Here is a 21,052-nt window from a genome sequence, read left to right on the forward strand (position 1 = left end):
TAAGTAATTTTGAGGGGTGCCTGGGTGGCTCAGTCGGTCAAGCGTCCAACTCTTGATTTCGGCTCAGGTCATGATTTCACAGTCGTGAGATCCAGCCCCGCATCAGCACAGATCCTGCTTGGGATCCTCTGTCTCCCTCTCTCTCTGCCCCTCATTCCCCTCTCAGAAATAAAAAATAACAATAATTTTATGAAAAATAACTTTTCAAAAAAGTTTTTAGTGAGAAGAGTGACATTGTTGTTCATTTTTTGCAAATCTCTTTAATGTCTGGCTTAATAGAAGACAGTTAGAGTCTCATATTTGCATCTGCATTCAGTTTGTTGTAATATGTTGTTTGGGTTGAAGTAAACTTTTAAAATCTGGTCTTACAGAGATACGTAATTGGAAACAGGAGGAATATTTCAATAGCCTTTCAGGTAACATGGATATTCCTATTTGGTACTACATCAAAATTCAGTTATCAGTAGTTTCTTAAAGCATAGTTGCAGTGTGAAATCTGAAACCACACCAGTGAACTTTTGTGTTGGTGTTTTTTGGGTTTTTTTAACCAATGAACTTTTGTACTCCGCTTTACTAAAACCCTTTGTCCATCCTGAAGTTTGAACAGATAATATCATGCATTGGTAATTTGGAAAATGAGTAATGCCGATCTTCTGAATGTTGACACATTTTATTATCTAATATTAAAAAAAACACACCTGTTAATATCATCATTTGATTTCATCAAAAAGCCTTTATATATTGGGAAGCCCTAAATTTATGATGAGAGATACAAGTTTTCAAAACTTTAATTTTTCCTTGAAAGCTCCAATATTTTTTTTCATTGGCAACAAGGGTATTGGTTATCTTTTCACCGCAAACAACAGGCTTATTTCATTCATTTGTGAGAAAACATCTGCCAGATACCCAGGTCTGAATAATCATAATTTGCCAGTTGTTTCAAGTTCAACTATTGTTTCATGCATTTAATGCTCAGTTCAACTCAAAAAAATCACACCAGTGCTCTTCCATATCCAGTAGTAATGCTTTCTGCTATTTCCCATTTCGCCACCTACAATGTTGAAAAGATGTAAACTCAAGGTTGAGATTTAATAAAGGGCATGATTTGTACTGCTTCAACAAGGACGTTTTTAAGTGAAACTGAATTTTTTTTTTAACTGCAAGTGTGGAAGTGAGAAACACAGTGACCACAAGTCAACTTTTGGCAGTGCCTTAACTTGCACTTGCACCAGCAATTCTACTCACTGTGGCTTTTGCACCATCAGTGTAAATGTCAACACAGTGAAAAGGCAAACAATACTTTAGTATTATATAAAAGTAGCTTTGTCTTCGCAGAAAGTGAACTATACTTTGAGAACCACTGTAATATGCTTGCACCACTCTTGTCTGGTCTTCACTAACCCAGCACCTTTTCCCCCTCATTGTCTCTATATAATCATATCACACTGTTGTTTTAAAAAAATATTTCATGTTTACCTTGTTGTTACTATGTAAGTATTATTCACTGACAATACAAGTAGGGTAAAATGAATGTCTCCTTGCTTGTACAACCTTTTTTTTTTTTTTGAAGCTGGAGTGGATTACTGTCTTGTTGTTGCTGTTGTTGTTGTTGTTGTTGTTGTTGTTGTTGTTGTTATGTGCTTAGTTCAGCAGTCCTATCACAAATTTGTCTCAATTCTCCAATATATTTGTAAAATGTCTCCTAAATATTCTGTTTCATTCAGTTGAGCCACAAGGCCTATTTGTTTCTCTGTAGAGAAATCTCTCCAGAACCCCTTCTCCTTGTTCCAATATGAAGCAGGTGCTTATGCAGCCAGTGACTCAGCCTTCACCCCTGGGCATCCCCTTAATGCTCAGAATAGAGGATGTGACCTGCCATGGGGATCTCAATGCTTATTTCCCAAACTTGAAATCAGTCACCCTATTTTAAGCTCTGTGTCTTTTCCCCATTATTAGGCTGTTTCCACACTCCAAAGTTGTATTTCCAAATTCTGAAACTTACTAGGGTTCTGCAGCAAAAATTGGCTTCTTTCATTGACATCCCCAAACAGGCACTTGATTTTCAGATTTTTCAACTCTCTCGGCTCCTCAATTTGCTTTCCACCTTCCAGAAATTTGTGGGGTCTCAGGTCTGCTCTTGTCTCCCTTCTCATTCTTTTGGTTCTTGTACTTTTATACCTTTTAAAAATTCCTTTATCCTCATTTTGGGGGCATTTCAAGAGGGGAGTAAAGATAAACACATGTGCTTAATACGTCTTGTTTGACTGGATGCTCACTGTTTGTATTTAAACTACACATGCTCTGAGGATCAGTTCATACGAGCTCCTCAGGGTATTACTGAGATCGATGGCTTGGGAGATTTATGGACCCATTTCAGCAACGACATATACTGCTACTGTCACAAGAGATCAAAAACTGGCATAGAATTGGTGAAGCTAGTAATAAAATTCTTATAAAATATTAACTATCAATCCTTTCCATCATTTGGTCTTTCAACAAATCCAACAGTTATTTTCTGAATACCTACCATGCACCAGGGCATTGGTGAATAAGACTAATAAGGTCCTGTCATGGACTTTACAGTGGAGCAAACAATGGCAAAGTGAACAAGTATATAAGACAGTTTCAGATAATAAGTACTGTAAAGATAACAAAATAGTGTAGCATGATAGAGTATCTGAGGTTAAGGTGGCTACATTAGGAAGAGGGTCAAGAAAGGCCTCTCTAAGGTTAAGATAACACTTGAGCTGAGGCCTCAATGGATGAGAAGGACCTATCTTTGTAGAGATCTGCGGAAGAGGATTTCAGAAAGAACAAAATTTCTAACATGGAGAATAGTTTAATGTGTTCACAGAGTAGAAAAAAAAAACCCAGTGTGGTTGGAACATAGTGAAGGGAGAGTGGCAGGAGAAGGTATCTAGAAGTCAGAGCTGGGAAAGCACATTTGGATGTAATCCCAAATAGAGGTGATTAATTGAAACTATGGGATGAGATAAGATGGCCAAAGGAGAGAATACAGAAAACTTTATATTCTCTGTGCATGCTGCAAGAGCATATAAAGCACTGTACTTACCTTCAAAGAATTGACAATCCAGTGACATTTGTGGGACAAGACAAATCCCCAGAATAGAGAATAATAAAAGACAGTGTATAATCAAGCCTTGCATGACATAGTACAGGTTTTTTTAAGTGAAGTTAGAAAAAATAACAATCATTGAGAATCAATGGTAAAAGGTTTTCTGTAAAGGAGGTGATATCTGAGCCAAACTGATAGATGAGGTATATGTGCAGTAGCTCAAAAGCAGAAAAAGAGAATCTCAGATAGGAAAACATGAGCAGAGACTTGAATGTTGAGGTAAATATGACATATTTATGGAAGAGTAGAGAAAATCTTGACTGTTGAGAAGTAGTTGAATGGGCAAATTTGATTTGGAATTGCTTTATTCATGGTTGGAGGGAGGGATTAAAACACTGAATGGTTAGAATTACAGTCTAGATTAGCAATTGCCCAGACTCCTTTAATTTCTGAATAATGGTAACACCTCTCCACCTAACTACTTTTTATTATGATGTTAATTAATAATTATTTCAAAAAATGAAAACAATATAAAAAGGGGCACACTGAGATATCTCACTCCTATCTGTCTTCATCCACCTTATTTCCCCTCATTCTCAATAGGGAACCACTTTTGATTTTCATTTCAATCTTTCCAGTTTTCTTTATGTAAATGCAAACAACATGACTATATCTTATTTTTGCCCCCTGTGTTAGTTTCCTCGGGCTACTGTAACAAAGTTCCACAAACTGGATGAAATAAACTCTCACAGTTCTAGAGGTTAGATGTCCAAAACCAAAGTGTCACCAGGGCCATGCTCTCTTTGAGACTCTGGGCAGACTCCTTTCTTGTCTCTTCCAGCTTATGGAGGTGGCTGTCGATCCCTGGCATTCCTTGACCTGCAGCTGCATCATGCCAATCTCTGCCTCTGCCATCACATGCCATTCTCTCTGTGTGTCTCTGCCTTCTCATAGGGTTTTCCTCTTCTTAAAGAACCTCCTTCATGCTAGATTACTGCCTAACCTAGTAATTTCATTGTAAGTTGATTATGTCTGCAAAGACTCTATTTCCAAATAAGGTCATATTCCCAAATACGGGTGCTTAGGACTTCAACACAGCCTTTGGGGGAAAATAATTCAACCCATAACAACCCACATTTTTTACATAAACACTCCATATTCACTATTCTGTAGCTTCTTGTTAAAATTTTAACTATATATCTTGGAATTCTTTCCATATCAATGCATAGTGATCTTTCTCCAACTCTTTCTACAGCTGCATAGTGTTCCATTATGTGGCTGTACCATAGTTTATTTCATGAGTCTCCTAAGTGTAAGGATGGACACTTACATGGTTTCCAATCTTTCACAATTAAAAAAAATTTTTTTTAATGTTTATTTATTTTTGAAGGAGAGAGAGAGAGACAGAGCGTGAGTGGGGGAGGGGCAGAGAGAGAGGAAGACACAGAATCCGAAGCGGGCTCCAGGCTCTGAACTGTCAGCACAGAGCTCAATGCAGGGCTCGAACTCACAAACCACAAGATCATGACCTGAGCTGAAGTTGGACACTCAACCGACTGAGCCACCCAGGCGCTCTTTTCACAATTTTTTTAAATGTTTATTTATTTTGAAAGAGAGAGAGATAGAGAGCAAGCAGGGAAGGGGTAGAGAGAGAGGGAGACAGAGAATCCCAAGCAGACTCCACACTGTCATTGTGGAGCCCAGTGTGAGGCTCGAGGTCACAAACCGTGAGATCATGACCTGAGCTGAAACCAAGAGTCAGATGCTTAACTGACTGAACCACTCAGGTGCCCCAATCTTTCACTATTTAAATTAGTAACTTGAATGTTTGTCATTTTGTATGCATGCAAGTGTATCTATATGATAGATTCCCACAAGTGGCATTGTTGGGTCAAAAGATAAATGCATCTATAATTTTGGCAGATATTGCTGTATTGATTTCATAAGGGCTGCACCATTTTACGTTCCTAACAGTGGATGAGTCATCAAACGTTTAGACTTTTGCCAACGTGTTACATGAGATATTGTATTTCTGTGTAGTTGTGTTTTTTTTTAATTTTAAAGAGAGAAAGTGAGAATGGGGAGAGGGGCAACGGGAGACAGAGAGAATCACAAACAGCACAGAGCCTAATGCAGGGCTTGATCCTACAACCCTGGGATCATGACCTGACCCCAAATCAAGAGTCGGACACTCAACTGACTGCACCACTCAGGCCTACCTATTTGTGTAGTTTTTTTTTTTTTAATTTTTTTTTTCAACGTTTATTTATTTTTGGGACAGAGAGAGACAGAGCATGAACGGGGGAGGGGCAGAGAGAGAGGGAGACACAGAATCGGAAACAGGCTCCAGGCTCCGAGCCATCAGCCCAGAGCCTGACGCGGGGCTCGAACTCACGGACCACGAGATCGTGACCTGGCTGAAGTCGGATGCTTAACCGACTGCGCCACCCAGGCGCCCCACTATTTGTGTAGTTTTGATGTCTTTTTCTCTTACTATGTACCTCCACATTTTAAACATTATTTTATGTAAACTTTTAGCCAAAAAAACTATAATAAAAATTTCTAACTTCAAATATATAGAATCAAAATAAAATATCATAACCTATAGAAACTTACTTAGGTCATTTGTCAAAACTGGACCACTACTGAAGAATGTGACCCATCCTCTTTACTCCGATGATTCAAGTAACTGAACTAAATAATTTTCATTTAGCTAAGTTAGATGCAATTTCATAGTAGGGAATGAGTACACTCAACCTCATGAACTTTTTAAAAATTTTTGTTTATTTGTTTTTAATTTTTTTAATGTTTATTTATTTATTCTGAGAGAGAGCACGTGCAGAAACAGAGGAGGGATGTGGTGTGGCGAGGAGAGAAAAAGAATTCGAAGCAGGCTCTGTGCTGTCAACATAGAGCCCAACATGAGGCTCGAACTCACTAACTATGAGATCATGACCTGAACTGAAATCAAGAGTCAGATGCTTAACCAACTGAGCCACTCAGACATGCCAATGTCATGATCTTTTAGTATCTTAGATTCTCTCCAAATAAACAAAGTAGCACTTACTTAATGCATAGTATAGAAAGCTATACATCTTTTTAGGAGAAGCCAAGCTCCACATCAAAGACTCTGCTCCTTGTGGTTGGCTATATTTGCTTTCTAATCCATCTTCTCTCAGTTGTGTAATTCTTAATAGGAGCCATTTTCTAAATACCATTTAATGTTCTGATTCTAAATTGTCACAGTTTTCTTCTTAGGGAACAATCTGAAGCATCTATGCAATTTCACACTTCAGTCATGTGTAATATTCCCTTCCTCACAGGTGGTACTGTGAAGGCAAGGAGCTTGAAAATTCGCCAGACATTCATATCGCCCAGGCAGGAAATCTGCATTCACTGACCATTGCTGAAGCCTTTGAGGAAGACACAGGACGCTATTCCTGCTTTGCTTCTAACATCTATGGGACAGATTCAACCTCTGCTGAGATTTATATAGAAGGTAAAACAAAATGCTCTTAGAGTATGGCCCTTACTAGTAAGACATATATTTATAATAAATATTTATCAAGGGCCTACTGTACCACACACTCTTCTAGGCAGTGGGGACAATAGTAGTGAACCAAATAGACAAAGGTTCTTGGACGGATGGAATTTACACTCTAGTGGAAGAGACAAAAAAATAGATGAGATAAATGAATAAAGTATGTAATATGATATGTTTATGAAATTGTTCTGATAATAAATTCCAACATGTGTGTAGTGTGTGGGGTTAAGTGTCCTACAATTTAACTCAGTTCTAACACCATTTACCTGGATATAGTGTCAGATCCAACAGGTTAAGAGCTTAGTCCTCCAAGATTACTCCTACCTCACTTCAGATGCCAATTACAAGTATGAGGTCCCCAGGCTACTCACAACTTCTGTCTCATTTGATTACAAATCAGAGGTTTCCACAATCCCCTCCTTGGGTTCAATTAATTTGCTAGAGTGGCTTATAGAACTCAGGGAAACACTTTCATTCACCAGTCTATTAAAGGATATGAGAAAGGATACAATGAACAGCCAGATGAAGAGATACAAAGGGTGGGGCCTGAGAAGGTCCAGAGTGCACGAGCTTCTGTCCCTATAGAGTTGGGGTGTGTCACTCTCCCAGTGTGGATGTATTTGCCAACCTGGAAGCTCTTTGTACTACCGGAATTTTTATGGAGGCTTCTCCATGTAGGCATGATCAATTATTATCTCCATTTCCTGCCCTCTTCCTCCTCAGGAGGATGGGGGGCAGGGATGCAAATTCCAAGCTTCTAATCATGGCTTAGTCTTTCTGGTGACCAGCCCCCATTTAGGAGCCATCCAGAGTCACCTCATTAGAACAAAAAATTCTCTTGCACTCTAATCACTTAGGAATTTATAAGACTTTAGGAGCCCTGTGGGGGTCAAAGACAGATATTAGAACAAGAAATGCTCATAACTTAGGAAATTACAAGTGTTAGCAGCTCCATGCTGGGAACTGGGAGCAGAGACCAACAGATATATTTTCTGTATCTCACAGTATATATAAGCCCTACGGAAAAAACAGAAAGCAAGAAGATAGGAAGTATGCATATGTATATTTGTGTGAATGCACACATGCATGGGTATGTGTATGGGTATGTCTGTGTGTATATGGGTGTGTGTGTGTGTGTGTGTGTGTGTGTGTGTGTGTAGGCTTCAGCTCTACAGATAGGGTGGTCAGGGAAGACCTCACTAACCAAATGACATATAAGTGAAGACATGGGGGAAATGAGGGAGTGAACCACAAGGATAGTCAAGGGAAAACCACTCTAGGCAGAGAAATCAATAAGTACACTAACCCTGAGGAGGGAGTGAGTCTGTGTATAGATATAGAGATGAGCCAATATGGCCAAAATGGAGGAAACATGGAAGAAAGTAACAGATGAAGTCAGAAGTTCCAGATGGGTAGAGGTGGGAGGAGGAAGGTGAGAAGATTGTATAGGCCTTTGTAGGTCATTGTAAGGCCGTTGGCTTTTACTTTGAGGGAGATGGGAAGCTGTAGAGGATTCTGAGCAGAAATGTGACATAATCTGACTTAGCTTTTAATGGAATTACTCTGGTTCCTCGTTGAGAATATTCCTCAGAGAGTCAAGGGTAGAAGCAGGAAGACCATTTGGGAGCATTAGAGAAGCATTTACGTCCACACCAAACTTACATGACTAATTTTAGGGGAGAAATAAATTTGTATTCTTTATATATCTACCAAATTTTTGGTCCATTTTATCTCATCTCTGGGTTTTTTCTGAGGACCATTCTTTAGCACTTTTATCATCTATAATACCTTATGTATGCCTTGGTTTTAACACTTAAACATTGTATTATTTTGGTGTAAGTGCTCATTCACCAACCAGATTGTAAAACTGGGACTGTCTCATTCTTTTTTATATCTGTAATACTTTATGTAGTACCAAGTACATAGTGGATATTTGATAAACATTTATTGAATAGATGCATGAATAATGATAAAAATGAATAATGCATGGTAGAAATGTGTTGTATGTTTTTATCCTCAAATTTTTGGAATACAATAAATACCTCCAGATTTAGCTCAGTTATATCTTGCTGGAATTCACTATCTTGAAAAGGAAATCTGAGATCAAAGCTTTGCTAACAGTGCTGAGATTGGACTACTGATTTTTTTAATTTGTGGCAACAGAACTTCAAACACCCCCACTCCCAAATGAAGTATGCCTTGTTAATATTAGGGGTGGACGGAAGAGTATCCACCTACACCTACAATGTTTAGAATCCAGTGTAATCCCTCCTTTTATTTAATCTGTGTAGGCCAAGAGCAAGAGGATTTACAGACAGCATAAAACGTCTGCAAAGACTGCTCTGTTAAAGACATCAGCAGGTGTTTAATACACAAGAGCACTTGGCATTTGGACCAGTTAATTTGAACTCTGTCACTAATTAGCCATGTGACCTTGAGCAAGTCCTTCAACTACTTAGGGTCTGTTTCTCATCTATAAAATTGGGTGTTAGTGTAGGAAATCCCTGAATTCTTTTCTAGGTCTAAAATTCTATAGGTCTTCAAATGCCTAGGAACTAGTTTAAGAAATTATCATCTTAAACATTTCATGTCTTGTTTTTACTTTTCCAGGGGTTTCTTCTTCTGACTCAGAAGGGGACCCTAACAAGGAAGAGATGAATCGGTAATTCTAATTTTTTATCTTATAGCTTTAGCTATTTTCTATCTTATAGTTTTCTCAGATCCTGAGAAAGCTACTAATTGGTTTAGTAGAACTTGAAGAGGGTGGCTCCAGGATATTACCTCCAAAAATATATATTGGGTAGATTTTGAGAGCTTTAAATCTTGCCTAGTAGATGAATTTTAATATTCCCAATATTTTAAAAATGAGATATCACCTATGAAATATCATTGTACTTATATCTACAGAGTAAAAAACAAATAGTGCAACACTTCAAAAAATTCATGTTTTCTGACTAAATAATAGTATTCACAAGGACACAAAACCTGGTTATCCTAAATTATACGAGTGAGTGATCTGAGTAAGTCATAACCTTTTTGCTAAACAATTATACTGAGTACTGAACAAAGTTACATCCATCCATTCTTTACTTTCCCCAACTATCAACTAAGCACCTACTCTACACCAAGGACTTTATTAGACATAATGGGTAATAAGAAAAACCAGATGCTTCCTACCTTTAAGAAGCTCACTGTGTACGAAAGAGAAATACATGGTAAATATAGCAAGAGATGTATACCAAGCATATAGACAGTAGGGTAATAAAGTATAATAGACTATGATATAACCATGGGCAGGATTGTTAGGACTTGGCACAAAGGACTATTAATTCATTGGGGATGGAAAGAGAGATCAGGAAAGACTTTACAGAGTTGGTGACCTTGAACTGAGTCTTAAAATAACAGTTGGTGGACACCCCCAAACAAGGAAGGAAAGAGCATTTTTAGGCAGAGGAAGCTTTGGACAGAAGGCATGGGACCTGAAAACAGATGCAACAGCCATTCCTTGAGATTACTCGAAATGAAGGGTGACATTTAGAAGGCTGGTTACAGTTGTTAACTATGTTTGTAAATTCTGTCCTCCCCTACAGAGGGGAAGTTCCTTAAGGACATTTGTGACCTTAGAATTCATGCCTTATTCTTTGAAATCCTTTGTGTGTGCTTACCTTGGAATAATAATTTGCTTTTAGCTTTTGTGTAGATATGACAATTCATAACCAGATTGAATGATTTCTCTCCTTTAACTGTCTTCCTTTTCATTCTTGTGGTTCAATTCCTCCTTCTTTCCTGACTCTTTATGCCAGTTACCTCATTACAGTTGCTCCAGCCCTTTTCTTTCTTTTATGGTCTCCAAACTACAACCAGTTATTCTCTAAAAGATAATTCTGATCATATCACTTTCTTGACTAAAAAAAAATTATTATGGGGGTGCCTGGGTGGCTCAGTCGGTTAAGCATCTGACTTCGTCTCAGGTCATGATCTCATGGTCTGTGAGTTCGAGCCCCGCGTCGGGCTCTGTGCTGACAGCTGGGAGCCTGGAGCCTGCTTTGGATTCTGTGTCTCCCTCTCTCTCTGACCCTCCCCTGTTCATGCTCTGTCTCTCTCTGTCTCAAAAATAAATAAACATTAAAAAAATTATCTATGGGAAAATAAAACCAAGCACAAAATGAACAATATTAAAAAAAATTTAACATGACATACAAAGCCTGATTCAGTAGAGTATCAACCAGGCTTTCCTGCCCCCTCCTCCTCCATTCTGTCACCTCAGGCTATTCATATTGCTCTCATTTCACTCAAACAATGTACAGTTTATTTTCACCCCTTTGTTCAAGCTGTTCACTTTGCTAGGAATGCCCTGTCTCCTCTGCCTAGAAAACTCCTATGTACCCTTCAAGACCCAGTTAAGCTCACTCATAAACTCCTCCTCCATTGCACATTAATCACTTCTTCCTCAAGGCTCTCATAACATGGTATACAAGGCTAATAGGGAAGAATTTTGATATACAAATTTAAATAAGCAAGGAATATCTCATTTGATTATTTTTTTTAAATCTACTTTTAGTAGTTAGGATTTAGCTTACATTTCTGTGTAAGAATAACAGTAACTTCAATAAGACAGATATTTATTTCCCATTTACATAAACATATGGATTTGGCTGATAGAATTGCTTCACATTTCACTGGGTTCCAGTTGGTTTCCAACTTCATCTCATTCTGAGGAATAGCCTTATCTTAGTCTCAGATTGGAAGGAGTAAAAGGCATTCCCTGCCCCCTCCCTTTTAAGGTCATCTCTCTTAGATCACATACATCACTATCCCTCATATCCTATAACCAAAGAGTAGTCATGTGGCCACATGTGGCTTAATGAACGTTTGGAAATTCAGTCTTTATTTGGAATAGCCATGTAAAGAAATAAGGAATTCTATTATTGTAGAAGAAGAAAACAGATGCCTAGGGGACACTGATAGCCTATGTATCACTACATAATTCTGCTTCTGCGACCCCATCCTTCCTGGCTGGAAAAAAAAAAAAAAAGTTCAATCAGTCATTATTGGGCATCTGTTTCTCCCTCCATGGCTGTACAAAGATGATAGATATAGACATAGACACATAGTATTTGACATTAAACACTTTTCTAAGTGCCTTACATGAATTACCTTATTTAACTCTTACAAAAACCCTCTGAAGTAAGAATTATTATTTCCCCCCTTTTTTTAAATTTATTTTAGAGACAGAGAGTGTGTGAGCAGGGGAGGGGCAGAGGGAGTGAGAGAGAATGAGAGAGAGAGAGAGAGAGAGAGAGAGAGAGAGAGAGAGAGAGAGAGAGAGAATCTTAAGCAGGTTCCATATCCAGCCCCAGCATGGAGTCCTACTCAGGGCTCAATCTCATGAACCTGAGATCATGACCTGAGCCAAAACCAAGAGTCAGATGCTTAATCAACTGAGACACCCAGGTGCCCTTTATTTCACCATTTTAGAGATGAGGCAGAGAGAAGTAACATCTGGACAAAAGGGAAGCCCATATTGTCATTGGTCATCTATCCCTACAGGATATGAGAGGGAGGCCTATGTCCCAGACCTCAAGATCCTTTCAAGTCCAGCATTTTTTTGCTTTCTGACATACTTGGGTACTGATATCTTTAGTAAGAGTGGGATCCCTTTAACCAGAGGGGTTGCCCTCCCCTCTGGACTCTGGTTCTCCCTCTTGTCAGGCTCTCTGGCAATATCCTCAGACTTCCCCCTTTCCACAGCAAGACTAAAATAATCTCCCCTCCACAGTCTTCTCATGAATACTTCTTGCCCTTCAAATAAGCTCTTTAATTTAATTTATGTAAACTTGAAGAGCTTGTTGACTCAGGCTATTTCTGCTTTCTGCCATGCCAAAATTCCAGAATCAAAGGTTTATAAAGCCTGGCCTCTTACTTGGAATGGAAGGGGGAGGGAAAACACAGAGGACAACAACAACAAAAATCTCAAAAAAATTATTCTGCACATGCTCTGTCATAGCACTTGTCTTGAATCTCAGTTAGTTATGAATATACTTGAGTCCCCAGCTAAGAATAACTAACTCAAGGACAGGAGTGGCATTTTATCATCTTCCTGCTTGCATTGTCTATCAAATTATGTAGAAAAGAAGTGTTTTTGTGGAATACTGTTAAACAAAGATTTTTATTATATCTAACTGTAAGAAATGGTGACATTACTAGCTTTTCTGGAAGAATTTTCACAGTGATAGGTCTGTTTTAAAATCTATATTTTAATCATTTCTCAGAATCCAGAAGCCAAAAGAAGTATCATCTACTCCCACTACTTCTGCAACCATTCCTTCAGCAGTACCCCAAGCCCAGCATGTGGTGGCCCAGCCCAGTGTGTCAACCATCCAACAGGTACAAGAGTCCAAGTGAAACACAAGTGCCATGGACTTATGGGCAGGCACTGTGACCATGCCTATCTTGCAAGGCATGATTGTGTTCTCCTCTGTTGCAACTTCATAATGACTTTGGCAACATGCTTCCATGGTCATGATAATCGCTTTGTACCTCTGACGTAGGATATCAGCACTTGATATTGTTTTGGGAACATATTCTCTAGCTTCATAGGCAAATTTCACAGAAAAAAAAAACTCTTTATAAGTTAGTCTGATATTCCAGCTTAATGAAGGGCATTGATTACATATACAAAGAGCTGCCAGCTCTCACAGTGGCCCAGGCAGGACACTATATCACGAAACTCAGTTTCATGGAGCTGCAAATAATTCTACTTTCTAAGATAGAACAAGTATGAAATGATTTTTTAGAAAGCATTAAATGCTCTCATCCTTCAAGTTGATGATAATGATGATGATGATTGTTTATTATAAAAACATTCAAAAGATACAGATATTCAATAAAAACATTCAAAAGATACAGTGTATTCAATAAAAACCTTGGTCAAAGTACTACCTCCATGCCCCCACTCCTCAGAGGTAACTCTGTCAATAATTTCTAGCATATAGTTCTAGACATTTTCTATGCATGTATATGAATATATATAATATTTTAAAAATATTAAATCATACTAATCTAAACATATTTGTAACATGTTTTTGATATATTTATGTGTAAGTAAACATATTGATCTACAACTTAAAAGAATTAAACAGTTTCTTATTTAACCCATTTAGTAATGCAGACGGGTTACATTTTAGTTCTAATCCAGCTGTGATCTGGGGAGACTCAGGTTTTATGGAACTTCCTCAGGGGTTTAGGGCTAATTACATTGTTCTATATGTTGAAGAGGTGGGGATGGGCAGCACATATTTCCAACCACCATGACCTAGAAAGAATACAATCAATTCAATATAAAATTTGAAGTCTGTGATTCATAGATTTAGAAAAAGTCAGTTTTTTGGTTTTACATTAATTGTATACACCAAATTCTGTAGGTTTGTTCTATCATTATCTAGGTAGTAATCATAGTGACGATGAACCTTTTGTTGGTTCCCTTCTAATAGTGTCAGAGCCCTACCAACTATCTACAAGGATTGGATGGAAAACCTATCATTGCAGCTCCTGTGTTTACAAAGGTAATCAAAATATTACTTCTTTCTGTCATGACTTTAAACATACCCCAGTACCCACACAAAATTGTAGGATCCAAGATTTACTGATGTAGCTCAGGATTTTGGTCTTTTATGAGTACAGGATAGGGTTTAGATTTTTTTTCTAGTTGTTACCATATCATTTGAAGTCCTAGATATCTAATAACAGCTTGCATAATAAGAAGAACGTCTTTCCCATGCACCACATTGATCTCTATGGCCATCCTATTGCTGTTAAATGCAGCTGTCGTCACACATAGGGGTCAGGCGATAAGTTTTTAGCCACTTACTACTCCAAAGGTTTCTCTGGACTTGCAGAAGAATCAAATTGCAGGTACATGTCTTTAGTGTTCAACGAGTTGGAGATAAATGCTCTTAGGAGGCTTAACATAAAGAATCACACCAGGACAAAGAGTTTTCTTTTTCTATTCTATGGAATCAACTATTGAGGCGGCATCAAATTCTGATCTTATAGTCTTTGTATCTAGAACTGGAAAATTTACCCAGGCACCTTGATTTCCAAATGAAAACACAAGGAAGGGCCAGAGACATTCAGTAGTTTATCTGTGGTCACAAAACTAGTTAGTGGCAGAATCCAAACTAGAAACAAGTTCTCCTAATTCTCAGTCTATTATTCCTTCCTTTATGTAATATAGACTTTATTGCCAAGACAATAAATTTAAAGGTGAAAATTGAGTCACATTTGATTTTTTTTTTGTATTATGAAGGCCACATGGATGAAATCTATGCCTGGATTTATAGTTTATTGTTTGTATGAATGCCAAACTTAGGCCCAAAGAGATTTTGTCCTCTTAGAGGTATGCTTTAGTTTGGAGCAGCCAGGGTTCCTTACCCCGCAAAGTACATTTGCAATATTTATAGACATTGTTGGTTGTCACTGGGAGACTGTGCTGTTGGCACCCAGAGATGCTGCTGAACATCTTACAATGCATAGAATGACAGCCCCCCATGGGGTGTCCTGATCAGGTGGGGGTACCTGCTGGGTGGTGAAAGAATTCATCCAAGGCAGAACAAAGAAGATAGAAGTATATTGAATACACCACAAGGGAGCTGCAGGTCAAACAACAAAGGAAGACTGTCTGCAATGAGGCCAAGGTGAGGGGCTTTAGCTCTAGGACAGGGTAAGGGTGTATGGGGACATATGGAATTTTCCCTTTTTTGGTAATTCTTAGGAACTGTGCCTGGTGGTAAGTAGCCCATTGGCCAGTTAGGGGCTATGTCTTAATGGATCTGTTTGCATTAAGCTTGGTGCTTGCCATGGGCCTTTTTGCCTTGCTCAAGTTTCCATTGCTCATGCCTATTGCCTAAAAGCAGCCTCTACACCACGCGTAGCAAGGAATTATCCAGCCCAAATTATCAGTAGTCCTGAGACTGAGAAATCATGGTTGAGGGCAAAATGGCAAAAATGCATATTTTCCAATGAGTATTGATCCTAAAGGAAGAGCTAAATGTGCAATTTCCACAGAAACATCAGTTTTAGGAGAGTTCCATCCTATTAACTCATCCAAGATGGTTTCCCAAAATCCAACAGAGTCAGGAGTGAGACATGTTTATCCATATTTATATCAGTTGAGTAGACATTCTTATGTGAAGCAAGATCTCTCTCAATTTTTCAGATTCCTTTCTTGTAATCTGCTTTTGGAATTTTAGCCTTGCTATATTCAAAGATGAGGTAGGAAAGCAATGTGTTTGTGACTTGGAGGATACAACTCTGATGAAGAATTATAAGTGGACGTGTGTGTGTGTGTGTGTGTGTGTGTGTGTGTGTGTGATACAGCCAATACAGCTACCTCTAATTGTCTCTTACTTCACTACCAATTCACCCAGCCTTAAAACAGCTTAAATGCCCCAGAATCAGGACGTTTTAATTTTTGAAGCCCTGTTGTGACATCCTAGAGACAGCGCTGACTCTTCAAAGGCAACTACCCACAGAATAATTTATACCCAGTCTCAGCTGAAGTCTCCTCTCTTCTCGCCACCACCGGCCCAGCCAGACACCAGATAGGTGTCCTGGTCTCCTTCCACTCACTTTCAAATCTTCCCAGGTGCTCTGTCTTTCCTTCATCTTATCACCTGGTGCATACCTCTGGTACAACATTTAGCACAATAATAAAGCTGTTTGCTTTTCTGTCTCTCCCAAGCACCTTGAAGGCTATCTCTAATATCTAGATAGGAGTCCATAAAGGAAATAAGCTATTTTTATTTTTATTATAGCAAGTTAAATAGGACTTTAACACTTATCCTTTACATTTAATTTTCATGGACTGGTTAAAGCCAACAGGTTTAACTGCTTTTGTGTGGTGACTCCGATGCCTCTTTACAATTAGATTCTCCAATTGGCAGATTCATATTTGCCTTTGACAAACACAAATGGGAAAATGAATTAATCATTAGTTACATCCCGATAAACCCATTATAACTTGAAAATATCAGAGGTAAAAAATGCATTTAATATGTCTAACCTACCAAACACCATAGCTTAGCCTAGCCTACATTAAACGTGCTCAGAACACTTACATCAGCCTACAGTTGGGCAAAATCATCTAATCATCTAATACTATAAAAGAAGCTTCTTTTCTAATAAAATGTTGAATATCTCATATAATTTGAATACTGTACTGAAGTTGAAAACCAGAAAGGTTGTATATGGGTATAGAATGGTGTTATGGGTCGTTTGCCCTCACGACTGCATGGCTGACTGGAAGCTGAGCCTCACCGACCCTGTCCAGAATCAGAAGAGAGGATCATACCACATGTTGCTAGGCCAGAAAAAGGCCAAAATTCAAAATGTGAAGTATGGTTTCTACTGAATGTGTACCACTTTCACACCATCATAAAGTTGAAAAATCATAAGTCAAAGCATTGTAAGTCAGGGACCATCTGTGTAAGCTGTTTCTTAGATAAATCTCCAAAAACATTAGGTCCCAAACATGGTGGGAAACCAGTCCTTAGCACAAAGACCCAAATTCTGAATAGGCTTTCTTAGCCCTCAGGATGTGTGCTCTTGCCTCCATAAATGGGATCGGGATTGTTTAGGGCACAAGGATAGGCTGTGGCTCAGATTCCAGAGAGACTTATCAGCAACAGTGTGCTTGCGTTAGTTTCCACCAGTGAGGGCAGAATTGAGGTCATAGTCATTGCCAGTGTCAGAAAATTTCTGAGTCAGCCACTGATGATGGTAATCACATGGCATGCATCATGATAACCGATCATATGCATATATTTGTTTGGGTTATTACTGCTCTATTTACTTCTTTAGTGACTTCTGGCTTTCCAGCCCCTAGGATTCATTTTCTATACCACCCAACAAAGCACTTCTTTGCCAGTAATGGAAAGAAGCCACTAAAAAACAAAAATCAGAGAGAGGAGTTTTATTTAACTCTTTGTGCCTCCTTTTGTGATAGGGAAGTACTGGTATTAGTTTCTTTTTAAATGAAAAGGAGGGTTGCCCAGCAAAACAGTGGTAGAGGAGACTGGGGTCCCCTATGCTAGTTCACTGCTCTACTCCTAGGAGATATCTATATTTTAAAATATTTTATGGAGCTAGACTACCCTCCATCTTCTATACAGTATCAAAACCACTCTATATATGGGGGAGAGAACCGTTCACACTTCTTGAGTGCGAAGGGAGGTAGATGATCAAATTAGAATCTTACTGCTGTGTTGCTCACACTCCAACAGCAGCTGCCCTGGCAGGCTTTCAAGGCTGCAGCAGCCCTGGCTCCAGCTGCTTCAGCAGTAATTTGAAGAGTGCAAGGGGGCAGGGGAAGTGAGAATTTGAAGAAGAGCACTTCATTATATAATAGCAGAAGCAGGAAAACCCTGAAATAACTGAGCCAGTGGCTGGATCCAGGTTTCGGAAGATTACATGGGCCACCCCCTCTCCCCAGCCCAACAATTCCAGGAACTTTTCTGACTCAACTGTTGCTCTGGGCACCTGTGCCAATCAAGGGGTAAAAGTGTCCTCAGTCAAATCTTTATCCATAAAAACTCCTTTGATCCAAATCCAGCCTAAAGCACTATACACATTCACTTGCAACTTCTCTCTCCCAAGGTGCACAAATATCAACTGGATTAAAAAAGGAATAAAATGACAGTATGAACCTTATCACTGATATCTTTTCACCAATAAGGGAGATGTCCTTTCTTAAGGATGTCCGTGTATTATATTTGTGGGTATAAATCTACTAAGCAGAAACTATGTCCTCTCGACTCACATTTAAAGCACCTGGTACAGTGCTAGGTACAAAGCAGTCACATGGTAATATTTATTCTGTAGTGAATAATTTCTATTTCCGCTAAATAAGCAATTATTGTTTTCATTGCATTGTGGCTTCCGAGTATCTTTAGGAGGAATGGGGGGGAGGGGGGATCCAGTATCAAATGACTGTGGAAGAAATGCTTCTCGAGGTTCTGATTTGTCAAGCCACCCTACAAAGAATGTCTTCCAAGATGATCAGTATGGTGATGACACACAAGACAGATTTGCACTTTGAATACTGTTTACCTCAGGAGGTTATAGACCCTTAGTTCTAGTGACTTTAGTCCAAATCCATAATTCCTAGTTAAGACTAACTTAATCTTTGCTAGTTAGGGAATGTCTTATTTGTCTTATTTATCTTCGGTGAAGTCACGATGAATATGATCAGGCCTGTAGACATTTTGCCATTAGTAATAGCCTAAGACTTACTCCTGTGTTAAACATGGCACCATCTGCACGATGTTCAAATGGTGTAACTGGTTTGGACCCTGATATGAATCAGTTCCTTCTCATGATATTTTTGTAGAAAAGCACAGTTTTCATCAATAATAACTATCATCATCCTTCAAACTATGACTTTCAACAACTTCTTCTAAGTGACTTGTAAGATGACCCTTGGCACTTCTCTTACTGAGTATTGATGATGTATCAGCTGGAATGAGGTTCCATCTCATATCACAGACACTTAACAGGCATATTACATACACTGTAGTATTTAGGGTATCTTGGCTGGCCTCTTAAATAGAACACAAGTCTTGACCTTCAATGTCAGGTGAATAATTACAGCCAATTAATGTTGGCCTCAATTGTGAGCAACGTATTTTCTCAAGGCTATCCTTTTGCAAGCAGGGCTTTGGTGTAATCTCTACTGATTGAGAATTGCCTGATGTATCTGAACTGAACTGCAAGCCATGTAAGAACATTCTTCTTACTTTTATTTAAAAAGTATGCCATATTTTGGGTCTCCCGGGTGGCTCAGTCCGTTGAGCTTCCAACTTGGGCTCAGGTCATGATCTCACAGTTTGTGTATTTGAGCCCTGCATCGGGTTCGCTATTGTCAGTGCAGAGCCCGCTTGGGATCCTCTGTTTCCTTCTCTTTCTGCCCCTCCCCCGATCACACTCTCTGTCTCAAAAATAAATAAACATTAAAAAAAAAAAAACGGGATGCCATATTTAATTTATTCAGTCCCTTCTGCCACCACCACCTTTTTTTTCTTGGTTTGGTTTTCTAATTTGTTTGTCTCAAGAAATGAAACTCTATTTTATATGAATCCCATGGAGATATCCAACTGCCATTAAAGTTTTCAATAAGCCTCAAAGCTGCCACGTTAGCACAGAATTTGCTCAGATGTCAGGGTCGAGAGCATATCTGCCAGCTTGCCAGGAGCACCCAAGACTCCTTGATGTTCCCTGCTTATTAAGAATATTTCTTTCTTGTCACTAGAAGATATTGTTGAGGGTATACAAAGAATAATGAGGGTTTTTTTTTTTAATCAAATAGTTCCTCATTAATTCAGAGACCCCTCTGTGCAAATCTCATCTTGAATAAAGAACAAAACACTAATGTTGATCTACAGCGCCCCCTGGCTTTCAAAATATCAACTTACACACCTTTAAGGTAAAAGTCATCTACTATATATAGCTAAAGTTGTGTGGTTATCCCCACCCCTAGATTCCTTAGACAAATGCCACAAATATGATGGGACCACGTCATGTACAAAATATCATAAATTTTACATAAAATAGCTACAAATAATCACAGAATATTTATAATAGTGAATGACAAAAACAAAAATAAATAAATAAAACACCAGCTTTCCCCTTCTCTGATGCAGGAGCCAGTATTTCCTTAATACAGACCCCCAAAATGTAATAATAGAAAGCCTTGCAGCATTTGTTACTAATAGAGCTTGTGGAGGAAGTTAATCATAACCTTTCCATGTTTATAATGTTTGGGCTAACATTAGAAACAAAAATATGCCACACACATGCCAAAGAATTTCATAATCAAATGAAGTACCAGCTACACAAATGAATGTGTGACTTTAAGCTCACAAATCACAACTGAAAGACTGGTTATGAATGGAAAATGTGAGTTCCATTCTCCCAGAGAGTCTATTATAGAATATATTGATATGTTATCATTCAAAGTAGTTTTGTAAACCTTTTTCATGGATGTGTGGAAAAGCATTTAACAATGCCTTCACAAAATTACAACATATTTTATTATGACATAAGACTCCACTTGTGACTATGATTTTAAGGAGATTGTCATTGTTTATATCCCTCAATAGATCGTTGAAACTGTACTGTAAAGAACACATAAGGAAAACAAGATAACAAAATGAAAGACAATTTCCGGGACTACAGTATGTAAACAAGGCAAAGCCAGGCAAATAGAGTCAGTTACTTGAGCTACAGAGATGTCCCACCTCATGAGCAGTGACATTTTTGTGTGGAAAAATACATTACCACCATGCTGACTGCACCTAATAAGATATTCCTGCAGATTTCTTAAATTGTCATTATTTGTGGAAAACAAACTCCACTTGGGCATTTAAGAACAGAGG

At 38.5% G+C, this 21,052-nt stretch overlaps 1 protein-coding gene across 1 annotated transcript in view; it reads left to right on the top strand.

Annotated features, from left to right (window-relative positions):
* MYPN (myopalladin) overlaps window positions 1-21,052 on the top strand; it is a 105,488-nt gene that overhangs the window by 41,036 nt on the left and 43,400 nt on the right. The window contains exons 3-6 of the mRNA XM_047072851.1: window positions 6,400-6,575; window positions 9,231-9,282; window positions 12,893-13,007; window positions 14,114-14,185. Coding sequence (XP_046928807.1) covers window positions 6,400-6,575; window positions 9,231-9,282; window positions 12,893-13,007; window positions 14,114-14,185 — 415 coding nt within the window. The remainder of the gene's footprint in view (window positions 1-6,399; window positions 6,576-9,230; window positions 9,283-12,892; window positions 13,008-14,113; window positions 14,186-21,052) is intronic.

Source organism: Lynx rufus, unplaced genomic scaffold, assembly GCF_022079265.1.
Source record: "Lynx rufus isolate CCGP_SWC_20201006 ecotype Redwood Valley unplaced genomic scaffold, mLynRuf1.p SCAF_11, whole genome shotgun sequence".
NCBI lineage: Eukaryota > Metazoa > Chordata > Mammalia > Carnivora > Felidae > Lynx > Lynx rufus.